This window comes from Gallinula chloropus (genome assembly GCF_964237585.1).
Source record: "Gallinula chloropus genome assembly, chromosome: 1".
In the NCBI taxonomy this organism is placed as follows: domain Eukaryota; kingdom Metazoa; phylum Chordata; class Aves; order Gruiformes; family Rallidae; genus Gallinula; species Gallinula chloropus.
In genome coordinates, this window is record NC_140085.1 from 151,533,293 (window position 1) to 151,553,237 (window position 19,945).

Below are 19,945 nucleotides of genomic sequence, written 5' to 3' on the forward strand. Positions count from 1 at the left end.
CTGAACAGCTGAAACAAAACTTTACTGGTCATAAGAAAGCTCTTTCTAATGTTGACAGGTAAGAAAGATTAAAATTGAAAAATATATTTAGAATTTTATGCCGAACGAAGACGGGCCTTTTTACTACTGACAGAATTTATGTCAAATGTTTTTCCTTCCTTGTGGTGTCTCCAGTAAACAAAGTAGTGTTTTTCAAGGACAGAGGCAACAGGTGGAAATTCATGTACTATGTCCTTGGTGTGTGAATATTACCCCAAACACTCAAAAACGGAAACTAAGTTCACAATCCACAAATTAGAAATACTAGTTTCTGACTATCCCCGAGAACTAAAACAAACAAACAAACAAACAAAACCAAAAAAAAAACCCAACAAATACTGAGAGTGACACACAGTTATCACCAGGTTGGTTGGTTCATCCATCATGTTTCAGGTAAATTACAGTAATGGGTACAGGTTGAGGGCAGAGACTGACTCCACTCATTCTTTTCTAGCAATTTACTACTAATTTATGCTAAGCATGGACAGAGAATTTATGAGTGTATTCCTATACAACAATGAAATATTGATCCTTACACCTTGTAAATTATGTTTTATAGAACCTCAGTGCAGCCTGTATAGTGCCCCAAAAAACTGGCTGTTGAAAGATAAACTTTGCTCGTGCTGAAGGAAGACTCAAGAACGCAGTACGGCTGCACCAACTGCTATATACATTCTATCACAAATATAATTACACCCATCAGTATGGAGAAAATGCATAAACAATGCTACACAGCAACCACAGGCAGTGTCTATGTGAATCTCAAGATGGCTTTACTGGTTTCAAACTAATGGAAAGATACACATTCATTAAACAGTCTGTTAAGTGAGCTGCCACAGTGACATGTTCCACAGGCTTCATTTTTCAAAAGTCCAAAGGAGTTTTGAAAATGCTACAGAAGTAACAGAGATTCCCTTCTTCTGCTTTCATAGAAAATAGAACAAAAACATGAAAAAATAATCTAAATTGAAATCTCAAGTTTTGAGTTCTGAATTCTAAGAACTCAGAAACTTCAGAGTGAAGGTTTCTCCTACGGGTAGCTGAGAAACAGTTTTACCAAGCGTGTACATGTACCATTCTCTGAAGCTCAGATGAGGAGACCTGGTCAGTAACCGTCTTCCCTTAATTGAGTCTGTAATATTGGAGAGTCTGTGCTCTCTCTGCAGGGAGTGATACTTTTCATGAGTTCAGATGGAACAACAAAATGTTACTCATGCAGTAAGTAACTCTTGCTGCCTGAATCAAAGAATGACCTTCATGTTGCTTTTCAAAGGGGAAATGTGGTTCAGATATTCAGCTGCAATGGGACAACAGCCAGCAAAAGTAAATAGAGGAAGAAAAACAAATTGGCACTTACTATGGGAAAGGATTCACATTTTAAAAAATGGAAAGTCAGAAAGAAAGGCATGGGATAGAAATTACACTCTAAATAGCCTGTAAAATCAAAACGAGCTACATGCTCACAACTCCTGTGAGAGATGAGATGGAAAAGGAACAGATAAAACAGTAGTGACCCAGCAGGGCACAGCATTTGGTGATGAGTATCAGTGCTGCTGACAGGCAGGAGCATAACCTAAAGACGACAAAATGCATTACTGTTCACTGTTTAAGAAAAACACCCGACAAAGCCATTTCCCATGCATTGGCTGTCTCACCCTTTCTGGCATATGGTTACAGAAGTAGCAGCCAAAGGAATGGAAAAGCCTCAGATAAAAGGGGAAAGGAACTTTCAAAAAGTTGGAGCTGTAAGGAAATACATGGCAGATAGAACTGAGAATTGGTGTAAAACATTTTTTCCCTCACAAATGTCCAGTGCTAAGTCTCTCCATCCACAAGGGAACACCTGTTCCTGTGACCAGCACAAAGCAAAACACTGGAGCACTCTTTGGGAAATACCCTTTACACACACCCAGCAGTCACTCATTCTGTAACTGTACCTCTCCTTCTCCAGCGGGCTCAACAATCTTTAGGAGAGGTCAATATCATCTTGTCTTGGAAACACAAGAACAAAAACTTACAACAGCTTTGAGAAGCCAATCGCTCCTCTCAAGTCTTCTCTCACCCTGTCCGTATCTTCCCTTCCTGCACAGAGCAGCAGAGACAGCAAGGCTCTGCTCACCCCAAGCGTGATGAGCCTGGGGTGAGAGTTACTCTTCTGTAACTCTGGGGACACCACATTTTAGAGTTTCTGTTTTTCTCTTGTGCAGTGTACTATAGGATATGCATGTTCACAATCAATGAGAAAAAAAAAAGAAGTCACGGTACCACTCTTGAATTAGTCATTTTCCTTCATGAAAATATTCAGGTGTAGCTGTTACTTTATCCAGCTTTATTTGCTTCAAGCTTTAGAAGGAATTTTCTGGCTGCTTACTAAATAGCTCTGTAAAAAGCATTATTTTTGTTAAATGACAATGTTCAGTAGCTCACATGCATCTCATTTGGCATTATGTGAATCTGATTTTCAAAGGTCAGCATATGAACAGATACATTTCATCAACTTTCATGATGTGAGAAGAAAAGCCAATAGTTTCAATATCTGCAAAAGAATGTCTGTTTGCAAAACTAGTGAGCCTACAGCTCTAACTCATTGCAGAAGTATTGACTAATGTTGACGGATTTTACCTCTCTGTCTTTAAAGACATCATTATATATGCTTAATGAAGGATGTTAAATTTACTTCTTTCTAGTCTGAACATGCTATTAGAAATTATATTCCCATCTTCTCTTCATGTAGACGTCAGTGACAGTTCCCCCACTCTAGTGAAACACTTTTTTCCACTCTCTCTTCAATTATGAGGATGTTGATGACCCTTCCACCTAAAGTTAAATTAACTCTGCCTCTGTATGAAAACAAAAATAAGTTTTCTAACTTATTTTATTGGACTGGTACAATCTCAAGGCTTAATACTAAAGCATTCATCTGTGGATATCCTGTGTGCTTCTTATTTTAGTTGTAGTATTACCATTAGAACAAACTAGCAAAACAACTGTATCTTGGTCTCTGGTTACTTGTGGTAAGCATCATGTCTGAAATGAGCTCATTGCATACAGTATTTCTATGCTCAGGATTTCTTTACAAGTTCTTCACATATTATGGTTGGACATTTTTTTGAGGCAGCAGTTAAAGCAGGCTACTTAACATGTGCCAGGTAGCCAGGAGCTGAGGGTGAACATAGGGCAGGCAGGGCCATCTCCTTGTTGACCAGAGCACAGCTCCACAACAGCCAAAGAAGAAAACTGAAAGGGTCATCTGATGGGAATCAGAGCCAACCAACAGCGCTGAGGTTGCCAGATGTGTGGAGCGACAAATCAGGTGAAGCCAGAAGTCAAGTGAGTGGTTCAGTGTTGGGATCATCCAGGTTCACGGTTGGGCATAGTCCATGCTTCAAGCAATGACCAAGGTCAAGGACCTGAGCCTAAATGTGGATGCTGACCCAAAGGATGAGTGAAAGATCATGACAAGGCTTCAGCAGTTCCGCCTCACAAGTCAGCTCTTTCCTCAGCCAACTGCTCCCAGGTTACACGGCTGTACCACACCGGAGCTGACTTTGAGCACTGGCAGCCAAGCCGCGGGGAGGAGAGGGGCAGGTCGCAGGGCCTGCAGGTGCACTCTGGGCAATGACAGGCTTTTTTCTGACTTGCTAAAGATTATAGCTTTAGGAACTCTGTAAAAAAATTGTAATTTATTTCTTATAGTAACAGAATTGGGTTATTAATCAGCAAGTTTTTTGAAAGGGTAATGAAAGACTATCCCTAGTTTCTGATTTTATTCACTATCTTTTCTTCAAATATTTGCAAAGCAGAGGAGATGCCTGTTTTTCTTCTAGCTTCAGTTACAAATTAGATCATAAACTACTGTCTGAAAATGTTAATTCAAGTGCCAAAAGTCTGCACAGTGAGTTTAAAGGTTTTCCCTTTGATAGAAACATATGGATGACAAAATGTTTCCAGAAGATGGATTGTTTTCTTTAACACACTTTTAAACACCCATCCATTTGCATGTAGGAAACACACAAATATTAAGAGCAGTCTAAGATTTCAAAGCCAGTTCCTCAGAGTTAGAACATATCAAAACCTAAAATAGCTTATTCAAGTTTACATTAGAAAGCACAAAGGCCAAAGACAGACAGATGAGCATCCTCAACTATGGCATTTCCAATGTGTCGAGTTTTCTGTGTGTTTCATTCTTAGGACTTGAAGGGACCTACTGAAATATGTCATTTGCTCCCCTGTTCTTACTGTCAACACCATCACCTAACCCCTACCATCAATTAATCATGCTCTCCCCAGAAAATAATTTTTTTTTGCATGCAATAATCTTACGGGTTGGTGGTTCTCAATAAGCAAGAATTGGAGAGAAAAAATCTTTGAACCACCCTGAGGCTGTTCCATTTTCATTGCCTATTTTTATGTTAAAATACTGCATCGGTATTATTAATTTCAAAAATTTGTAATAAGAAATCAAGATCACATTGTGTATGGTTCTAAAATAAAAAAAATCAGTGGATTTAGTTACTTAAAGTCAATTAAAGTTTAGTCACATTTAAGTTCATTGATCTTTATGCTAACAATCTCTATGTGTTGACATTTTCATCAGTTCTTAGCGTAGTATGTTAGCAATAATTCCTTAGTATCTATGACAGCCTCTCACAGTTTCGAACGAGAAAGTCTAGAGCAGTTCTGTTCTGAAATTATATTCATCTGTATCAATTGCTTTTCCTGAGTTCACTGAAAAGAAACAGTACATGGGGTTTTTTTTCCCCCCTTGTTGGATTACTAGATCTGTTTGCAGGTTTCTGTAGCATGACCTGAATGTTAGAACATTTTATTGTACAGATTCTGAACACTTCAATTAGTAACAATGAAAACCGATAATACACATAACTGGGATTTTCATTTTGATCCTATTCTCGTAAAAACACCAGAGTGTTGAGAAACACAGGACCAGATGTATTGTCCAGGTGTTGGCAGTTGTGGGGCTGCTGGGGTGTGTTCTGTGGGAAGAGGCCAGGGGCTGTCCCATGTGGACCACAGATGGTTCTAGTCAGCTCCAGCAGACCAACCACAGGACACAGCTGAGCCTGTCAGCCAAGTGTGAAAATGTATTTAAGGAAGGTCAGAAAATAGTGGACAGAGTGACAAAGAGGGAACAAAAAGAGGGAGAAACAGCTGAGGGAAGACCAAGGTGACAGAAGGTGGGAGCCCACAGAGGACCCACAGTGAAGCAGCTGTGAAGCAGCTGAGTACTTGTGAAAAACCCACACTGGAGCAGAGAAGAAACACGATGAGGAAGAAGTGGCAGAGAAACTGGTGTGTACTGACTGTAGCTCCCCCATGCCTTGTGCAGCTTGCAGGGGTAGAAGCGTCTGGAGTGAAGGAATGAAGGCAGGCCTAGGGAAAGGGGGGGGAAAGGTGTTGGTTTAATGCCTGTCTGTTTCTCACTGCCTGAATCTATGCCAGTTGGCAATTTTCCCCAAGTCAAACCTGTTTTGCCCATGACAGTACCTGGTAGGCAATCTCCCTGCCTTTAGCTTTACTCACAAGGTTTTTCATCCTATTTTCTCCTTCTGTCCTGCTCAAGAGAGGGAATGAATGAGCATCTGGGTGGGAGTTTGGCTTTTAGCCGAACCACACCAGATTTTATGAATAATTTCAAGTCACTTTAAGTTTTAAACCAAAATGTTTTTTGGATGTCTCTTCCTATCACTTTCTAGTTACTGTATAGTGTCAGCCTTACAGTAAATTGTTCCTTAATCCTTAGCCCACTACTTTCTGAATCAGCTTTTTCTGCACATGTTATTTCCTTATGTTGTTAACTGTTGCCTTCAGGGAAATTCTTCTTATTGTAGTAATTTATGAGTTGATGGTTTCTGGCTAATGTTAAACGCTGTCTTCAGTATAGGATTCTGTACTAACTCTTCACTCTTACTTTTTTGGTTCTACCTACTGCTGCAAGGCAGAAAAAAAGGAACTTATTCCTTCTTTGCAGCTTAAAAGTAAGGTTTAATCCATTTAATATTAGGAATTTAATAAACCTTGGTTGATTTTCTTTATGAAATCTGCACAATATTTTAACTGATTTGAACTATGAAAAGCTACCTAAATGGATAGGACTTGCACAGTTTTCTGAGACTCCCGAATATGATCGCCTTAATATTCAGTGAACAAAACAGATCCATTATTCACACAACTTGGAATAATATAAAAGAAATACCTATTACCATCAAAGGTCAATAATCTCTAACCAGCTATTTTAAATTTGTTTACTTCTCAGGAAGTGAATTGTTAAAAACAAAAGGTACACTTTGTAGAAAAGCAACATTTTTTTTTCTCCTGTACCTCTGTCATAGTAAAAAAAGAAAAGCCATATATGTCTTCAGGTGGATATGCTATTTAAATATACTCATTCTTAGGAGAAAAGAAAAAACAACGCACAACAGATGCTGTTCTTTTCTTTTTGTAACAATCTGCTACTGCATAAACTCTCAGTATACATTAGACAAGAAATATTATTTGTGCTCATATGTGCAAGGTATTTAGCTCTTGGGGGAAAAGGAGGGGAAAAAAGGTAACAAATATCCAAATATTGTTTTCTCAGACTAAATAACAACATTGATATTCTTGGAATGCGCAGTTATCCTACTGAAAGCTGGAACTTGGAGGACAAAAGGGAACACTTTTTTTTAAAAAACAAATTACACAGTGAATGTGTCACCTCCTGTCACTTGTCAAACACAGAACCAAGAAATATCTGTCACTCGTGTAGTTTATATTGAAGCTATCTCATCCTCTATACAACTAAACACAGCAAAAGGAAGTAAACAAAAATGTTGCATTCTTCAAAGAATTAAATATTTAAAATAGCCTAAAGGAGGAAACATAAGGATCACATGCCATAATTAGAGTTTCACTGGCACACTTCTTCAGTAGCAGAGAGAATATGCTAGTAGTCATTTAAAGGCTGGTATTTTAAAAACAGCACTAATACAACAAAAGCTTTGCCTTAAAAGATAAAGCTGATAATAATCTAAATAAAGGTTATGGAAGGTGCCAGGTAGACTTTCTTGATGATTACGATAATCAACCAGGCTCAGAATAAAATAGGACAATTTGGGGGGTGGGGCATGGAGTGGGGAATCAAACCCCAAATCTTTTTATGCTTCATAATATTTTCATTTCACCTCTGGAGGAAGACACTTACTGGAGGTAAATAATGAAAGCACAAGAGGCTATAGGTGTAAGTTGCAACAAAGAAAATTTCAACTGAAAATAAAAAGGAAAAAAAGCTAAATGAAGATGGCTCATCACTGGAATGGGAGCCCAAGGAGGATTATCTACTTCATGCTTGTGATACTCTTGTGCTCTAGCCCCTTACAACCAGAACTCAAAGACCTAAGTTCAGTAAATAAGTAAAAATATTTTAAAATATCTAAATCAGTAAATGCATCTAAGACTATTGTTATCGCCTATGGCCCTAGGCCTTCCATAGAATAAATTATGTTATCTTTAACAATGAAGAGGGGCTTTGCTCAATAAGATCTGTAGTACAGTTAAACAGATGCAGAAAACTATCCCTGTGATGAAATCTGTAAAATGAAATGATAAACACACAAATGAAATCATAAACATGCAAGATTTTTTAAGAACTTTTATGTTCCTTGTTAGAAAGTTTTCTGTAGCATCCAAACTACTTCTCCCAGTCTTTGTTTCATCAAAGTAAATGGATAGTTTCTTGTTTTCTTGTTAGCTAAGCCATTCATGGGCACTTCATTTTATTTTTCTCTGTGAACTCTGCAATTAGAGGTGATGATTAGACTATAGTCTGTTTAACACATCAATCTCTTCTTAATCTTGTCAACCAGGCTGCACAACTGAATGGAGAATACTGAGAAAATGTTTTACGACTCACAGAAGAAAAGAGAATGGGGAAATGTGCCTTACACATTGTATTTAAAGGGGGAACGTTTCACCGCTGTACAGACTAAAGATGGTATTTACTATGGCATCAGCTAGTGCTCTTCCACAGCCCCAGACACTGTTCTGTGTTGGGGTTTGCATATGCAGGTGTGCATGGGGATTACTGCAATGATGAGGGCTTCACAAAAACACTTCATAGAGAAACATTTACTCTGGGCAATTCAAAGTAATTAACACTTATCCAGACAGCTTTATTTCCTTCCCTCCTCAATAACTATTAACCATGATAGGCTACACAAATATTTCAGAAGATACTAATGAAGTTTTAAAAGTAAGTTTGAAGTGAGCTGTCAGTTGTTAAAAAAACAATAACAGAACAAGCAAAAATGATGGGCATTTTGTCATTGATCATGCAGTGCCAGATTTCTTCTATGGAGATACAGTTGAATTACGTGTTTTTACATTACTACTCATTATTTCTGAATAATCCATTTTCCTCAGTCTTATGATGACCCACATACAATGTTAAGGCAACCTATTACAGTCAAAAGCAACACTAAAAATCTCACTTCAGAATGCTTATGTAAGTTTGGAAGTTGTGAATATCAAACCCTTCCTTTCAATACAAGTTCTGTCATGTATAACGTATTAAACATACTTCATAACAGAAATACAGCTAAAGTATTCTCTCAATACAAAACAAACCCAACACTAATATTTTTGAATATGTGATAAAAGTTTCATATACATTTCCATTCAGCTGATTTGCAGACCTTTATTTATTTACAGCCTGTTGCTGGAAAAAAAGTATACAGAGGCTATACGTAACTCTCATGTGATAGGAAACAAAATGTGAAGCCTGGTCCTCATATTGTGAAATTAGGTGTTTTAAAAGATTCTGCATTACTGCAGTTTTACTGCTTGGAATTCACATCCTAGCATCTCCACATGAACGTGTAAAAGCAGATCTGATGATGACCACTGTCACTAAGTTTTGTTGGTTGTTCTGGTCAAAATGCACTGATGCTTTTGTGTTTCCAAATCTTGGTCCCTTCATCTCTGAACTAATAAAGTCCCACTGGCTTCGGCACTGACTTCAATCAAACCCATATCCATCCCTTTTGTTTTAATGTCATGTTCAATAAAAACATTCCAGAAGCTGAAAAGCTGACTTACCATTTTCTTCCAAGTACATCAGAAGGATGCTGCTAGATTCAGTCCCTTCTATGGCATAATCAAGCGCAATGTTGCCATTGACATCCTGAAGCAGCACATTTGCTCCGGCCTACAGAGAAGAATTAAAAACATTTTAGGATTTTGTAGTGAAATATCAAAACACTTCTGGGGTTCTTATACATTACCACTCAGAAGCATTTAAAGCTGGAGTTATTAGCAGGCTAATTATAATCTGAAACTAAACAAAACACACCAGAAAAGCAAATACAAAGCAAAGGACTCCTGAATGTCAAAAAGGGCTGTTTTTCCTTGCGATCGCTGACACCGTTGCCACCCTAGCTGTCCAGCCTGCCTCTGCTGCACAGATATCTGAGTCGCTCTCCAGGGAGCCTTGGAACCACCACCGTTTTCTGAACAGCATTTTAAAGTAAAGTAAGCTGTCACCAACTACAGTCTGCCTCAAAATGCTACACAGCAAACAGCAGCGGTTCAAAAGCTGACTGACAAGCAGCACAGACACCCATGCGGTAGGATGGGTAGACAGCTGGTAGGGGTAACCTTGTCAGCCGGCCCAACCTCTCATGGCCTCATCCATCAATCCAACCTCAAAGAGAACCATCCCTGGCTAAATAAAATTGCCATTTGTCACCAACTCGAGACAATGAAAGTGAGTTTGATGATTTCAACAGCAATCCCTAAAGGAGTCAACCTGCCATTTCTGCAAGTTTCATTCAAAATTCAATATAAAGCACGGATGACTAAAAAGAGACATTTCGAGGGGGAGGAGGGAAATGGGAATAGATTAATAAGAAGCCTGAATAGAAAACACCAGCACAATAAGAAAACTTGTATTTTGTACATTAAATATTGTTGATGTAAGAATTTGCACTATGAAGGGCATTTATTTATTGGTTTTAAATAAGAAAGTGCTCATCCTCGAAAATTTTATAAATGCCTAGTGGACATAAAAGTTTATATTACAGTGAAATATCCTCTATCTTCTTTAAAAGGCCATAACTTTAATTCATTTAAAGTGTTCTCTCTATGGCTTTTAACTGCAAGGAATTATGAAGTATTCATGACCTCTGGTAAATTTAATTGCTATTCTTACCAGCTTGTATGTTAAAAAGTTTAACTAATAAAAATGAGGGGTACCAACGAAAGACTTTCTTAAAACCACAGCAGCAGAGGTCATCTGTAATAAGGGATTATTAATAGAAGGTATGACTGATGCTTTCAGGAGCTTACTCTGTAAGTACTATAACAAAGACAGACTTGTGAAAGGCTCAGCTCCTGCCTCGAAGTAAAATATGACATGAAAACCAACCCAATGCATGTACCCTTCATGCCATCAAACTTAACATGTTGAAGCTGGACTGTTAAGTCAGAGTTGATGTCCTGTGTACCCACCATAGTGGTGAGGGGACAGACAAGACATCAAAGAATGACTCACCTCCACTATCTCACACACCTCAGATATCCTACTAGACCATATCGTATAAAGCAAAATAATCTACCCTGCTACGAAATATGCTATTTTCTTTTAGCTCCTGTCTCACTGCACTGACTGTAAGGGGAACCTAGACAGCAAGTTTAGATGCATATCTTTTAAATTGCTGTACAAGATTAGATGAGTTGACTCATGCGTAGTGAAAAGGAATGGAAAGAAGATTATAACAAGAGACTTACAAGACATAAAAATCTTATATTCATTATAGTGCTATAAAAATAAATTGCTTCTTTCGTGTACTGCCAGACAAGATTGAAAAGATGATCAAAAATTAAACAAAGGCTGTATTTGAAGATCATAATATGGCTTAACAAATATTTATTGCACTTGTTCCACTACTGGGAAGCATTTTTTTTTTTTTATTTGCTTTGCTTTCCACTCCCTGACCCATGAGAGTCTGCTGGTGATGGGAGAATGAAAGAAGCAACATTTTCCTATCTAGTTCACTTGCAACAATAAAAAAGCACAAAGTCTTGAAGGTACCTATCCTGCCCTGCATGTAAATAATCTCCAGGCAATGCCAGAAGGAGGTCAGGATGATAGGAATTAAACAGACCTACATATATTTTCTTCCTTGTTAAGAAATCAAAAGGCTTTGACATATTAAATTCTGGAAAAGCAGGGTAATTAACTTGGCTAGCAGCACACTTTTCATTCCTCTCTAAGATGTAATGTCATGGAATTATTGAGCTCCAAGTAATTTTTATTGGGTAGTTCTGTATTAATTCATTTTTTTGGAAATGTTCTCAATGCTCCCAAACAGAAGGTTAAGTTGGTGAAAGCTGTGACATCAGAGGTAGGACAAGCTCTCAGAATTCAGGTATAGAAGCAATTCTGGACAAAGGTGTGCATTTAAAAGTAGTATCTTACTTAAAAAATGAATATTTTTGGGGCTGTAATAATTAGCATTTTTAATATCGTTTATCATCCCTGCCTCTCAGTTTGGTACCATCTGTGAACTCACTGAGGGTGTGCTCCATCTCTGTCAAGATCATTAATGAAGACCTTGAACAGGGCTAGACCCACTATAACCCATGGGGTACACCACTAGTGAACTGCGCCCAGCTGGACTTTGTGCTACTGACCACAATCCTCTGGGCCTAAACACTCAGACAGTTTTCAGTACACCTCACTGCCTACTTACCTAACCCATACTTTGTCTATGAGGATGCCATGGGAGACAGTATCAAAAGTCTTACTAAAATAGAGGTAAATGACATCCACTGCTCACCCCTCACCCACCAAACTAGCAACCACATTGGAGAAGGTTGTTCGACTCCTCTGACCTCAGCATACCTAATTTTAAGAACTGCACCAAACGTTTTGAGATTAGCTACAAACACTGTGATTTGTAAAGTCTGTCACAGGTTTCACGTTGGGGATTTTTTCTTAATTTATTGGCCAACTAAGAAACTTTGAACGACGGATTCTGCTACTGTAAAACAGCAACAGGCAAACAAGCAAACACTTAGAGAACTACACTCGGACTCCTCTCGAGACACCACTCCTCCCCTTCCCATCTCCAATCCCCTTGCCACCGGCACATTATGCCTGCAGTAGAATTGGGGTCAGTATGTAGTGGTTCCTCTTCTATGATGGCTCCTTCTGTCTTCCTCCACTGCTCTGGCATGGGGTCCTTCACTGGCCACATGTGAAGGACCTGCCAGAGACATAGCCCCCAAAGTCCTCCGCTCAGTTCCCTCTTGGGGCAGTTCTTTCGCTCCAGCCCTACTTGCAGCCTCCCCGTGCTGCTGGCATCAGCCATTATAGGTTTGGAAAGGTAGGAAATCCCACTGTTCCTGTTCCTTAGTGTATTGCATGGTATCCAGAAAAAAAAAAAAAAATGTACAACAGGTGCAAACTGTATACACTGATACTGTGAAGTACTCACAGTATAGACATTTCTTCCTGATCATTCTGACCTCTTTGCCTGTGATACATTGGAAATTACTCAGTGCTAAATGTAACACAGACTTTTCAGTTGCTCGGGTTTACTTTTATTCCTGGGCACCTCTTAGCCAGTGAAAGGCAGTCCTGAAAGCTGACTTGAAATCTTATTTTCTCATTATGATGCAATATTTCCATTTAGCTACTTGAATTAGTACAATAAGATACCAATCTCACAGGTAGCAGAAGACATGGGAGAAGCTCACACAGGTAACTGGTTGGGGTCAGAACAAGATAAAGGAAAGAGAGGACAAACTAAGCAGCAGAAAATCAGCAGGCTCACGCAAAAGCACAGACAGAGCATGACAAAGATGTGGAACATTCTGCAGGCAGCAAATGTCACAAATGCTGTACATTTAACTCAAATTCAGACAGCCAAAACTGTGCTAAAGAACTTGAGTGAGTGCTGTGATTACTGTCCGTAGGCCTGACAGTGAGAAACCTGGTTATGGTTAGAGATGCAGACGGAATCCAGATTACCTGAATACAGCCCTACTTTGTTCCTTTGCTTTCTGTTCCTATCTATTGAAGAAAACATGAGGTCTACAATCCCAAAGGTGCTGATATTAGTTTCTAATTTGATAGACATACTTTGTTTATATTCAAAATACAATTCTGTATCTATAGCATTTCAGTTCAAACACTTTATCCACCTGCTTGAACTCTGCATGCAGTGCTGAGCGTACGTGAAAAGTTACTGGCTTACCCATTCTCAACAAATCCTCAGTCTCAAGTCATTTCTCAACAAAAAAGATAAATGTGTTGTGAAATTTTATCCAATATATCCCCCATAAATACAAAAAGTATTTTTGAGAAAAAAATATGTCTGTGATGATAAATTGCCTCTATTTTAGAAAGGCTGCAGAAGGAATATCTTTAAATACGTTATTCTGAAATGCTCCCAAAGACACCTTGTTTGATACATAGAATATAAAATGCAACTGAAGTGCATGCTCTGCTACACAGAACAACATCCATATGTAGAGACAGTATATGAGAGTAAACTCTGGTGATCAATAACAACTGAGCAGACAGTGCCAGATTTGCATGCTATCCCCATTTGACCAGAAATCAGAGAGTGCTGCCAAAGAGAAAATACCTTTGGCTGGTTAAAGGAGGTAAGATTTCCCTCCTGGTTCCAGAAAAGATGACTGGAAAGACTTCAATTTATCTTAGGATCACATTACTATGAATTTTCTAATCCTATTTTAATTTCTGATGTTTATTAATTTGTAGAATCCCTGAAATGTTTTCGTTTCAGACAAACTGATTAGCATAGCTTAATTCCACATATATGCAAAACTGGTAACCCTAAAGGTACTGAGTTTGGGAGCAATATAGCATGAGGTAGGTCGGATGCAAACAGTTTCACAGTAACAATGTATATGCATACCCTCACCTATTGCCAGCACAAAGTAAGTTTGAGTTTGCTTCCCACTCAACAGAGGAAAGATGAGCAACTTCGGATTCACTGTAGACTACATAATACAGGGTACATTCCCATTATAACTTATGATCACTTCTTCATACAGGTAAGCTTCTAGCTAATTCAGGATAGGAGAGGGAAGAACAACAGGATGTCATAGGAACTGCACTCTTCCTTCCCAAATAATGTTCCAGAAGGTGGGGAAAAGAACTAAATAGCATCTGAAGTCCAAGCACTACTGGAAATTTTGATTTGCACAAACTTAAAAAAATAGTAACTTTATCAGAAAATCACATGTGGATGGACTGTGAGCACAGCCAGAGTACTCTACATGGTTCTGTCCCTACACAAGCTATCCCTTGCCACTTGGCCCAAGTGCAAAAGAATAACTGCAGTCACAAACTCATTGGACTATGTTGCTGTAGCTATAACCCAGTGGATCAATGACCAACTCCCACTGGTAAAATATGAGTTGAGTGAGTTTAATCCATCTACTACATTTGGGAAGCCTAACAGATGATACTGTGAACTCGCAAGCAATTTATTTTTAATTTTCTTCATCAATGTCTCTTTCTTTAAGAAGTAATTGAAATCTAAAAATCAATTTATCACACAAACGATCAAACTTTTAACTAAAGATTTAATTTTTTAAATAATCTTAAAACTTCCTCCTTCTGTGCAACAGATGTAGATTTACCAGTGCTATTTACTAGCTTGCTAATAATCCTTACTACTCTTTCTTATTCCTGGTGTTTCTTATACAACTTATCTCATGAATCTTAGACGATAAATATTTCTACCTACCACTGCCTGAAAAAGAAAAAGAACCCAGGAATCTCCATTTTGAGGAATGTACTCCTCTTTACAGATTTAAAATTGCTTCTTCCCTTCTGTATCTCTGAATTCTGCAATATTTTGTGGATCAGCAGCCTAACTTCACCAGGATAGATGAAAAACACATTCTCCCAACACATAATTAAATGCAGTTTTGTGGGAAGAAGGGCTATGGGTGTAGACATTCTCCAGCCATTTTCAACCAGCTCCTATATTCAGGGACAGAGTTCTAACCCCTAGGTTGTATGTCCAGAAACATCATACCATCACAACTATTTCGACTGCTGTGTAATCAGATTTAAGCATTCTTAGAGAACACAATTTACTGAGATTTCCCAAGGACTTGGGAAGGATTTGAGAATGTCTTTGCCTAGGTACTTGCTTAGCTACCCAACTAGGATGCTACAGCTTATATACCCAGGGAACTTTGCACTCACAAGAGTTTGCCGATTAAAGTCCTTTCTGAACCAGAGTCAACAGCCATTCATTTTAGGTGGAAGCCAGGCAGACTTAAAAGCATGAGTATGAACAATGAAATTGAAGCTTTAAGTCCTGAATTCTATTGCATGTCTTAAATTATCTTGTCAAACTTGTGTTCTATGCAGGTTATTTATACATTGGAAATAACTAAGTAATTTAGCTTTATTATTTATAGTAGAAAGTTCCAGGTGTGCTATAAAATACTTTTTAACACAAAAAGTCATAATCCAGCCGCTGCTTTTTTTTTTTTACTTAGGATTACCACCACTGGCTTCGTGAAGGCAATGAAAAATAAATTAGTCTGAAAGAACACGTGTGGAAGTAAATAAAATAAATACATAAAAGACAGAGGCAGAAACAACTGTCTTGTTAATGTACCTGTTGCTACACAACACAGTTCTCCTAGGCTTCTACACAATTACTACTATGGTTCAGGTGTTCCACAGTATGCCAGCTTTATGAATTTTACTACCTATAACACCTTCCCTCCCCACCTTACTTTTTAATATCTATTTATATTTTTATTTATATTAATAACATTTTTATTCCACTCCACATACTCTCTCTATATATAAACACCTACAGTTAAATATATTCCCCACAATATCCTCCTTCCCCCACAACATCCTTCTCTCTAAACTGGAGACAGGGATTTGATGAATGGACTGTTCAGTGGATAAGGAATTGGTTGGATGGTCACACCTAGAGAGTAGTTGTCAATGGCTGAAAATCCAGATGGAGATATGTGACAAGTGGGGTCCCTCAGGGATTCGTACTGGGACTGGTATTATTTAATATCTTCATCAATGACATCGACGATGAGGTTGAGTGCACCCTCAGCAAGTTTGCGGATAACACCAATCTGACTGGTGCAGCTGATACACCAGAAGGATGGGATGTCACACACAGAGGGACCTGGACAAGCTGGAGAAGTGAGTCCATGTGAACCTCATGAGGTTCAACAAGGACAATGCCTGGGTTGGAGCAATCCTCATCATCAATACAGGCTGGGAGATGACAGAGAACAGCCCTGTAGAGAAGGACTTGGGGGTAGCAATGGACAAGAAGCTCGATACGAGCTGACATTGCGCACTTACAGCCCAGAAGGCCAAGCGTATCCTGTGCTACATCAAAAGAAGCGTGGCCAGCAGGTCTAGGGAGGTGATTCTGCCCCTCTACTCCACTCTCGTGAGACCCCACTGGGAGTACTGTGTTCAGTTCCAGAGTCTCCAACATAAGGAGGACACGGAACTGTAGGAACGGGTCCAGAGGAGGGCCACGAAGATAATCAGAGGGCTGGAGCACCTCTCCTACAGAGACAGAGAGTTGGGATTGTTCAGCCTGGAGTAAACTCTTCTTTTAGCAGCCTTCCAGTACTGAATGGGGCCTACAAGGAAGCTGGGAAGGGACTTTCTTGGAGGGCATATAGTGATAGGACAAAGAGGAATAGTTTTAAATTGGAAGGGGGTAGATTTATATTGGATATTAGGAAGAAATTCTTCACTACAAGGGTGGTGAGACACTGGAACAGGTTGCCCAGAGAGGTGGTGACTGCCCCCTCCCTGGAAGAGTTCAAGGCCAGGTTGAATGGGGCCTTGAGGTCCCTGACCATGGCAGGGGGGTTGGAACTTGATGATCTTTAAGGTCCCTTCCAACCATAACCATTCTATTTGTGTAAATGTACCAAAATGCATATAGTATTTCTCTCCTCTATGTTAATGTGGGAAATGCTGGGGAATGTTGCTTTTGCAAACTGTGGAGTGGAAGACTCAGGCTGCCTCATCAGGAATCATTTACCAGGGACTTGGTTGGTCTTGTAGGAGGCTGGGGCCTAAAGCTAAGTTTTACAGGTAAAAGGACTATTGTCAATCAAGATATGGAACAGATAGGGCTTAAGGGGGAACACCGCTCAGCTGTCCAGCAGCAATACAGAGGGTCCCCATTTGGCTTCAATAGGCCCAGACAATACAAAGATACACAGCAGTTATGGGCTATGTAAGATGATCAATAGTAACTTAGAATGTTACTGCATTTATCTCAGTAAGCTCATGAACATTATCTTCTTCACCAAGGGGAAGCACGAACCTGCCAGTCACAACAGACAACATGCAATTTGTTTATACTGTTGTGAAGAAGGTGCCTGGGTTGAGCCTGTAAACCTTAGAAGTACCTAATTCATAGGTAAGTGAGGGAGGGGTTTCAGACAGGAATAGGGCATAAAATGCTGAAAACTCTGACTGCAGGTGTGCCTACTTCACCAGGACACTGGCTCTTGCAAGAACGTATAATAAGTTGCTGCTTCACTAGTACATCTACTGTGAGTCCTTTCTTAGAACATTTTTAACAGTTAACAAATGTTTCCAAAAGGAAAAGGCTTGTAGTTTTTCAGTAACAGCTTGGCCAATTTATTGGCTTCATTTTTTAAAATATAACCATATGATTTAGAAACTGTTCCTTTTAATAACCTGATGTTAACCACGTAAGCAGACCAAGACTAAAAGTAGATCTTCACAAAACATTCATGACATTTCACTTTGTTACATGAGTAGTGAAGTTTTCACCCCGTTTTTTGACCCACTTCTTCACATTAGTTCCATTAAAAGGTTTTGCTAATTGAAGGATGTTCAATGTTTAAACACGCACATGCATACTATCACATATACTGTGGTTACCGAGCAAACCACACATCCTTCCAAAAGCCCTTAGTACACCACCAGCTAAAAAGAAAGCAATAGTCATCAGGATATAATGCTCTATTTGCTTGTGAAAGAGGAAACATACAGGAAATCGCAGGTGCTCAGGGGCTCCATGGTGCTGCGTGATCTTGCTCTCTGACCTCAAAGGTTTGCACAGATATTCATTCAAGACACCAAATCCCAGAAAACTAGCTGGCTCCTCCTTTTGTGGCTCCTAATGGTCTTGATGGAGACTCATTCATTATGACAATGAAAGGGATAAATTTGTTCAACAGAGTACCAAGGTTTAGGTCATTAACACTTTTCACAAAGTCGGGAAGTTAAGCAGAACAGGAACAGTTCTCATGGCAGGGCTCAAAAAAAGTCAAAGACTTCTCCACATTAGCAAACCACAGACAACAAAATAAAAGATTAAATGAGATTGAGCAGCTGCTCTCAGTTCAAAAGCACATTTTCCTTCCAACTCATTTCAACAACAGATTTTCTGAAGGCAGGAAATTATTTCACAGAAATAACAACTTAGTTACTAGAAGAGCTGGGAACAAAAAATGAGGTTTTCAGTGATTACAATTAGAGATCTTCTGTGGACAGTTCCCCTACCCATTCCTATCATAATCCACGTTTACATGCTTACTAAACAGCAAACTGACACACACAAGTTGAGTTACTACTTCTGTTTTCTCTTTTTGGGTACAGAAAAATAAAGAAACTATTTTACTAAAAAAACTAGTTTTTTGTGGATTTGTCTCTCAGAATGCTGATTGCAGTCTTAATACTTCTGGTTTAACTTTTTCCTCTTTTTTTTTTTTTTAAGGTAGCATTTTCCCTTGACACCATCAATTCTTAAGGTATTTGTGATATAGTTTATTTATTTCTATCAATTCCAGAGTAAAGCAAGGATTCCTGTTCCAGAACAGAAGACCAAAAGAAACCCAAGTAAAAGCCAGGTAGGCCCTGAGCAGATTCAGAACAAAGCATCTACAATGCAGCTTACCTATTCCTAAATTTACACCTCCTCCCTCTGGCCTTGATGAAGAACAAAGCAACGATCACAAATGTTTATAAAACATCTATAGAGAAACATAAATTCCATTACAATCCACTGCACACAATATATAATCATATCCAACTGCTCTAGCTTCTGATTTGGCTTTAATGACCCTTAGTGTAACCTGCCAAAACGAAAAAAGACAACATACTCCCATTACAGAAGACAGGAGAGGGACTAGTAGAAAACCATTCCCCAATCAAGGTTATTTGCTGTACAGCTGATCCTTCCAGCATATTTTCTTTTATATACCTCAAAGAAAAATAAATTAAAATTTCAGCAACACTTCACAAGCCCATTGTGGTGTTTCGGTCCTGACTGGAGGCCAGACACCCACCAAAGCCGCTCTACCACTCTGCTTTCAGCTGGACAGGGGAGAAAATATCTATTGAGAAGCTTAGGAGTCGAGATAAGGACAGGGAGAGATCATTCCACAATTAGCATCATGGGAAAACACATTCAGCACAGAATAAAGGAAAGAAAACACTAATGTATTACACTGCACTGAACACCCAATGACACCAGTCAGATAATGAGAAGCTCAACCAGATCTTAAAGCACCTCCCTTTACCCCTCCCTTCTTAGCAGACTTCACTTCAGTCATGATTTTGCACCCTTCTTCCTCCCCCATCACAGCACAGAGAGGGGCAGGGAATGGGGGGTTTTGGTCAGTTCCTCATGAATTGTTTTCATTCTTAACTGGAGGGGGGCATTCCACGCACTCTTCCCCTGTTCCAGCATTGGGTCCCACCCACGGGAGACAGTCCTTCACGAACATCTCCAGTGTGAGTCCTTTCCCACAGGGCTTTAGCTCTTCATCAGCTGCCCCAGTGTGGGTCACTTCCATGGGGTGCAATCATAAATCACAGAAC

The 19,945-nt window shown here is 39.2% G+C and overlaps 1 protein-coding gene across 1 annotated transcript in view; it reads right to left on the reverse strand.

The window, feature by feature from the left end:
* Positions 1 to 19,945, reverse strand: part of MYO16 (myosin XVI) — a gene marked incomplete at both ends in the record, with an annotated part of 300,019 nt that overhangs the window by 211,994 nt on the left and 68,080 nt on the right. The window contains 1 exon segment of the mRNA XM_084276764.1: positions 9,133 to 9,241. Within this exon segment, the coding sequence (XP_084132890.1) occupies positions 9,133 to 9,241 (109 nt within the window).